The sequence below is a fragment of the Mytilus edulis genome, chromosome 14, assembly GCF_963676685.1.
Source record: "Mytilus edulis chromosome 14, xbMytEdul2.2, whole genome shotgun sequence".
In the NCBI taxonomy this organism is placed as follows: domain Eukaryota; kingdom Metazoa; phylum Mollusca; class Bivalvia; order Mytilida; family Mytilidae; genus Mytilus; species Mytilus edulis.
In genome coordinates this window covers 70,821,736-70,829,837 of record NC_092357.1, presented here as the reverse complement: position 1 = coordinate 70,829,837, position 8,102 = coordinate 70,821,736, and the positions used below count along the sequence as shown (strand labels likewise).

At 34.3% G+C, this 8,102-nt stretch overlaps 1 protein-coding gene across 1 annotated transcript in view; it reads left to right on the top strand.

Annotated features, from left to right (window-relative positions):
* The first annotated feature begins 835 nt into the window (after positions 1-835).
* LOC139503491 (sodium- and chloride-dependent glycine transporter 2-like) overlaps positions 836-8,102 on the top strand; it is a 34,980-nt gene continuing 27,713 nt past the window's right edge. The window contains exon 1 of the mRNA XM_071293279.1: positions 836-979. Coding sequence (XP_071149380.1) covers positions 968-979 — 12 coding nt within the window. The 5' untranslated portion in view covers positions 836-967. The remainder of the gene's footprint in view (positions 980-8,102) is intronic.

Here is an 8,102-nt window from a genome sequence, read left to right as displayed (position 1 = left end):
TTTTCATTTTTAGCCATGACGTTGTCAGTTTATTCTCGATTTATGAGTTTGACAGTTCTGGTATCTTTCGCCCCTCTTTTAATGACCATCATGTTTTATGTAAATTTCAGAGATCTCTTTTTTATTATTGGCTAACACCGAATGTCGTAAACATGGTAAAGATATGACAAAAGAGAAAACAATAAACAAACAAACAAACTACATTGGTTAGAGGTATAGGGGGAGGGTTGAGATCTCACAAACATGTTTAACCCCGCCGCATTTTTCCGCCTGTCCCAAGTCAGGAGCCTCTGGCCTTTGTTAGTCTTGTATTATTTTAATTTTAGTTACTTGTGTACAATTTGGAAATTAGTATGGCGTTCATTATCACTGGACTAGTTTATGTTTGTTTAGGGGCCAGCTGAAGGACGCCTCCGGGTGCGGGAATTTCTCGCTACATTGAAGACCTGTTGGTGACCCTCTGCTGTTGTTTTTTATTTGGTCGGGTTGTTGTCTCTTTGACACATTCCCCATTTCCATTCTCAATTTTATTAAAATGTAAGGTAAAATAACATAACATAAAACAAACCAATAAAAATAAAAACAACAAGTATTTTTGTGTATAGTTTTGGTAGCGAAATGTAAAGACTTCTACCTTTATAATCAGTGAAAATCGATCTGCTTTGAATTTGTCTAACACAAGGCCAAAACAATTAAATACAAGACTTGTTAGTACGTTTAGTCTTATTTCGCAATTCGTCATCTGTATTTATTAAATAAAAAATAATTCAACTTTTGGTCTGAAAAAAACCCAACAACATTCGAAAGACGCTGCAGTTTACCTAATAATTAAAAACTATTTAAATTTTAAGAGATAAAATGTTTATCAGTATAAATCAAACAGTAACTTGTGTGATAACAGAGTCGACCTACTATCGCCACAAACAAGAAAATACCTGATATTCTCGAACGGATTAAAACTCAAAACATGGAACCCGAGGTAGGCTTTAACTTTTATTTCTTACTTTATTCAAACTATTTAATAGTAAATGCTTAAATAGAAATATAATATATGCAATTGGTGTTACTGTGATTTAGAATTCAACAGTGCACCAACTTTTAAGTGTACGCATCATAAAAAAGATTGAAACAAGACAAATACAGTACTGTTAAATCACCGTGAAAGGTTAGACGGTGAACACTAACACGCATGTTGTTGTTTTTGTCGATTCCGACTCATTCTTTTTGTTCAAGTCCTGTGTTATTTAGTGGTTGTCGTTTGTATACATGACTGTCATATTTGTGTTTTGTAAATTGTTTTGTTATATACTAGGCCATCATCATTTGAACTCTGATGGATAATTGTCTCAATTGTTATCATATTACATCTCTTCCTTATGTAATAGTTGTATTTTTTTTAGTTTGTCCTGTTTACAGTGGCGGATCCAGATATTTTCATAAGTGGGGGCCCACTGACTGACCTAAGAGGGGGCCCGCTCCAGTCACGCTTCAATGATTCCCTACATGTATATAAGCAACCAATTTTTTTCCCAAAAAGGGGGGTCCGGGCCCCCTGCCCCTCCTAAATCCGCCTCTGGTTTATTAAACGCGTAAAATGACTCTCCTATGTCTACTGTATCTCATTTATATAAATAATATCACACTATTCTAAAGCGAGATGTGTTCATTACAGCTCGTTTGAAAATAATGAATGCTTGCTGAAATAGAACCATTTGCATAAGAAAAAGGTTAATTTTAAATGAAAATATATTAATAGAAGATGTTGAGATATATATACATGACAGCATCGATATGGTAAAGAAAATCAGACATTGAGGGGTCAATATACGGCGTCCAACTATTCAATGCCAGATGAAAACAAATTAAAATTAAAAAAATGTGTGTTTACGTCTCCTAAAAGATTTTCCTATCTATAGAATGCGATTAGCTCAGGAATTCGTTTCGGTATTATTGCTAAACTTATCTTGTATTGAACAAATATGTGGTCATTGCTGAACTTATCTTGTATTGAACAAGTATGGTCATCTATAGTTAAGTGATAACACATTGTGATATCAGTGATCCTTAAGAATGTTTAAATCGCTCTTATAGCAGCCGTAGATCCAGGATGTGTCGTTGTAAAAAAAAGATTGGCGCTCTTTAGAATTAGGAATTAGTAACAGAGGATTTTATTTTGACGTAAAATTTGCTGTAAAAAGTATAAACAAAAATACCAAGATGTACTATAAAGTCAATAAAGACTGCCAAAATGTAGCCATTTCCACTGAACTAGTACACAATTGTATATAGGGGCTAGCTGAGCATCACCTCGGGTGCGGGATTTACTCGCTGCGTTGAAGACCTATCGGTGGCCTTCAGCTGTTGTCTGCATGCTCTTTTGATCGGGTTGTTGTTCCTTTGACATTCCCATTTCTATTCTTAATTCTATATTATTTACCGACGAACCGAGTGAACTGTCTTATTCCTGACTTCATACAGACATTTTCTGTAAATTTGCCGTCTGACATAATTTTTGTATGCTTTAGGGAAAGCTCATATTACTATTTGAGATAACCTATATCGTAAACAGAAAACGATACACTAAAAGTTCTATTATTTTTAGATAACCCCTATCTGAAAAAAGAAAAACAAAACACTCAAAGTTCGTTACTATATATACATGTATGTAGAATAGAATTTAAAAATTGATCGATTGTACTATAATACATGAAATTACAAATCTAATGGCTAGTAAACATTCCTAGACCACTCTATAGTCAGTTGACACCATCGTTGAGATTGAACTTTTTGCCTTAATGTTTAGTATCGTTAATTTCATAAAAATTATACTCGACTAGAACTTTCCTAACTTTTTCTTCTCTCGAGTTTCAAACATTTATTGTATGAAACTATATATTATTGGCTAATGGGGTCGATATCTGTTCTCCGAAGAGCTGAGGTGAACTATGCTTAATTTATATTTACTCTTGGTGCCAAGTTGGAGCCATGCATTATTACCTGCATACACTTAAGTTTAGTAGGCCTAGCTTATTTGAAAAGTGCTAACTCTATCTACTTATTGGTTCCATATTTGATTATTTGACTGGAATACGTTCAGATTGATTGATTGGTCATACTTAACTTTACTAACTTACGGTAATAGTATTTAGTTGACAGACCAAAATTTGACGTATTTGCCTAATTGATATTCTGGGATATATGTTCTGTTGTCCTATCTTTATACTTCTAAGTATTTTCATCAGATTCAGCTTATAAAACACTGGTTTTGGGATTTAGTACCCCAAGGTCTTTTATCCTTATAATATATCTTTAACCTCTCTGCTCCTAACTATCATGACTTCATTTGAACAATATATTTTGGTTTTTGAGATGATATGTCTCCAGACTTTGTCGTTACATAGATTCTACTTCACAATTAAAAGAACAAATGAAAATAAAGGGGATATAAACTTATTTATGAATAGTCAACAGCAAAAAAACAGTAAAATACGAATACATGTTGTAACAATAAATATTTTCAAATACTGGTCAAGGGACATAAATCTTATGCACGCATGATCAACAGCCATGACACAGTAAAATGGACTTAATTTTTTTTCAAATATTGATCAAGGGAGATAAATCTGAGAATGATTTACAGCTTTGACAAAGTTGGAACAAAAACAAAATGTTCAGATATTGGTCATTACCCGGAAGTCTAAGTACATTTGATCTGCATAGGTCAGGGTCATAGGTAGATTTATCTTATCATAGCTTGACAAACAATGTTAACATATACTTACAAGGTGGGTCTCATTGGGGTCTAAGCGTGACGCGGGATTGCCGATTTGTTGTAAGCGTGACACGTGAAAGTCAAATTATTATGTCGTGAAAACGGGAAATGAGGTCTTGCGGGACCCGGGAAATGACAAAAAAAATGAGAATTGCTTACGTATATAGTGTAAGCGGGATACGGGAATCTGACAAAACAGTAAGCGGGATCCGGGATCGGAACCCCCCAATGAGACCCCCTACAAGGACCAATGTAGAATAATCAAAATGTCATAATCCCATAGGACAATAAACTCAAATGAAACAGGGGTTAATAGACATAGAAACATACCACAAAAATATGCAACAAAAACAAAATCACTATGAAAACGAAAGCTTGCAATACGAACTGTAATTAAGATTTCACCCACCCATATGGCTTATAAGAAATAACTCTGTACGTGTGCATATAAAGGGAGCTACCATTTGATTTTTATGAGGGAGCTAGAATGAAAAATGTTGTTTGCATTTTTTCTTGTAATCTCTGTCCTGCCTTTTTATTTTCACTCTATTCGGTCCTGTCCTTTTTTTTTTTGTAGTTTAACCCGATTTTTTTTTTTTTTATTAAAATGTCATCCTGCCTTTATTTTTTTAACTGAAAACTCCTATCATGCATATTTTTTTCAAATTTATCCGAGCCCCCTTCCCCCTAAAAATCAAATGGTAGCTCCTTAACATAAAAGAGGTGATAAAAAAGCGATTCTCTGGGGAGGCAGCAATCCGTTTCTTGTGATGTATGCGTTTGCTGAACTATTGTTTGTTATAATTGTTCATGCAATAAAATTGAGAATGGAAATGGGGAATGTGTCAAAGAGACAATAACCCGCCCAAATTAAAAAAAAACAGCAGAGGGTCACCAACAGGTCTTCAATGTAGCGAGAAATACCCGCACCCGGAGGCGTCCTTCAGCTGGGCTGTTTCTTAAGCTAGACAAATAGATAAACAGGCTAATGAAACTAAAACAACATCAACGGCTTTACCAGAGGCATATAATACAATTATATGCTCTGGCTTTACTGAACTCTGAAGTTTTCCTCGAAAATATTCATGTATAATATCCGGGTCAATTACGGAACAGATCCTGTAAGTCGGAATCCTAAATAAATTGTACAGTAAATATTAACCTTTCCACACCATTTTAGTATTCAATATACTATATAAATGACATCAAGATGAAAACCAATATCATAAATAATATTACAATAAGATTCCACTTTAGTTGTCGTGTTACCTGGCTACTAAATGTGTCCTAGTTGTCATTCACTTATCCGTGTCTATAGTCAAGTTAAATGGCTATTCAAAGTGTCATATAGATAAAAGAAGATGTGGTACGGCCAATGAGACAACACCCTACCAGAGACCAAGTCATAGTCAAGTTAATTGGCTACTCATTTGTCATTTGAGTAATTCGTGTCATTTAGACATTTTAGTCTTTAGGGAGCTACCATTTGATTTTTATGGGGGGGGGGGGGGGGGCGGGGGGCTAGGATGAAATTTGAAAAAAATAGGCAGGACAGGAGTTTTGAGTTAAAAAAAAGGCAGGATGAGACACTTGCAAAAAAAAAAAGTCAGGATGACAATTTAAGTAAAAAAAGTCAGGATAAACTAAAAAAAAAAAAAAAGCAGGACCGAATAGAGTGAAAAATAAAAAGGCAGGACAGAGATTACAACTAAAAAAAATGCAGGACAAAATTTTTCATCCTAAGATGTATATATTTTACACCCCTCAGAAAGGACCATCCATCCCCCTTTAGCAGATATTAACTGGAATGGCCCATTGTTAAAGTGCCATCTTTTAAAACAACATATTGAAGTGTATTTATTTATATCCCAATATTATAACAATAACCTCTATACTAGACGTAGATATAAATTATGTACTGAACTTCAGGTAAGACTTATTTATAATGGTAAAATAAACTACAATACTAATATAAGTCACACCACAAGGGAAATTTTTCAATGTTCTGAAAAACAGAATCTTATTTTAGAAACCGGCTAAATATTTACGTACATCATGCACATTCAACGGCCTATATGTGTAAAGTAGGCTTGTCTCATTCATGTCAATGATAGTAAATTCCCGATGACCTAGAGTTTTGTCTTCATGGAATTTCTTTTTAGCTGCTGTAAATTAAATTTGCCTCCGTGTTTAAACGTCGAATTCCAAAACATAAACATGTTAAAAAGTATCTCAAAATACAAAGCATGATAACACGTGACAAAAATACAAAGCATGTTAAAAAGTGACCAAAATACAAAGCATGTTAAAAAGTGACCAAAATACAAAGCATAGTAAAAAGTGACCAGAACACAAAGCATCATAAAAATTAAGTGACCAAAATACAAAGCACGGTTAAGAGTCACAGCTGGTGTACCTATTTCATTTTCAGGATTTTGATTGTGGTGCTGTAATTCTTGGTCTAGTAAAACAATAATAATCAAAACCAAGGAGTAAACAAGGACTCACAAAACCAAAAGACATTTACAGCAATAGTTATAAACGACGATATAACTCCTTTACAAATCTCCAAAAATATAATAAATGTATTTATCATATTTTGGCGTTAATATTGAGTCACTGATAAGGTCTTTGCATCAGAACTAAACACATTTATTCTAAAAACAGTTGTTGGCATGACACGGGTTATGTTCTTCTCATATATGTTATGATGGTATGATACTAAACCCCTAACGGGAAGGATTGTGCCTGATGTTCATATGATGAAATCATAACCTTTCAGTCAGTTTAATTGAAGTCTGGAGCTGGCATGTCAGTTAATGCTAGTAGTCTGTTGTTATTTATGTATTATTGTCATTTTGTTTATTTTCTTTGGTTACATCTTCTGACATCAGACTCGGATTTCTCTTGAACTGAATTTTAATGTGCGTATTGTTATGCGTTTACTTTACTACATTGGTTGGAGGTATAGGGGGAGGGTTGAGATCTCACAAACATGTTTAACCCCCCCCGCATTTTTGCGCCTGTCCCAAGTCAGGAGCCTCTGGCCTTTGTTAGTCTTGTATTATTTTAATTTTAGTTTCTTGTGTACAATTTGGAAATTAGTATGGCGTTCATTATCACTGGACTAGTATATATTTGTTTAGGGGCCAGCTGAAGGACGCCTCCGGGTGCGGGAATTTCTCGCTACATTGAAGACCTGTTGGTGACCCTCTGCTGTTGTTTTTTATTTGGTCGGGTTGTTGTCTCTTTGACACATTCCCCATTTCCATTCTCAATTTTATTTTTATTGTAATTCAAAAAACAAAATCATAAATAACTACAACCGACATGAAAGAAATACAATTAAAGCTCTTATCTAAATATAAATGCAGCTGGTTCGTGCTTTAATCTTGCTTCATTATAAATAAATCCCAGATGGCCTCCTAAGCAAATATTGTGCCTTTATATGTTTATCAAATGTTATGTAATTCAGGTACAGTAACACTGAACAACACTTGATCTAGATTACCAAGAGCACTTATAGATTATATTCTTCATTTGTACCGGTGGAGTTTGTTTTAAATCTTTCATATTTCGATTTTTATTCCCCACCAACCATAGTAGAGGGGCATTATGTTTTCTGGTCTGTGCGTCCGTCTGTTCGTTTGTGCGTCCGTCTGTTCGTTTGTCCGTCCGTCTGTTCGTTTGTCCGTCCGTCCGTTCGTCTGTCTGTTCCTCTTCAGGTTAAAGTTTTTGGTCAAGGTAGTTTTTGATGAAGTTGAAGTCCAAACAACTTGAAACTTTGCACACATGTTCCTTATGATATGATCTTTCTTATTTTAATGCCAAATATTTTTTATCCAATTCCACGGTCCATTGAACATGGAAAATGATAGTGCGAGTGGGGGCATCCGTGTACTTTGAACACATTCTTGTTGATTATAATTTTAGTTAATATACTTCATGTAATAATTATGAGGATAGTCAAAAAAGCTTCTAGATAGTACATGCTTGTTATGAGTGCGTGAAGACGTTGATTCGGTCCCCCTTCCCAAAACAAATTTCAAATTGGTATTTCATTTGAAAAAATAAATGGACAAATCTAACGGAAGACTGCTACCTTCCAATTGCTAGTAACGACTTAGTGTATCAACATGATATCGTCTTGTATTTATACTTCTAATATTTGCCGCTTGACGTTACTTAACATGTAAACAAGTAATTTTCTATATGATCAAATCTTTTTTTTTAATTCATTTGGCAAAACAATACATTATTATGTAATTTTTTAAAGTAATAAATAATTGAGAAATGTTTGACATTATTTTGAACAGTACCACTTGGTATA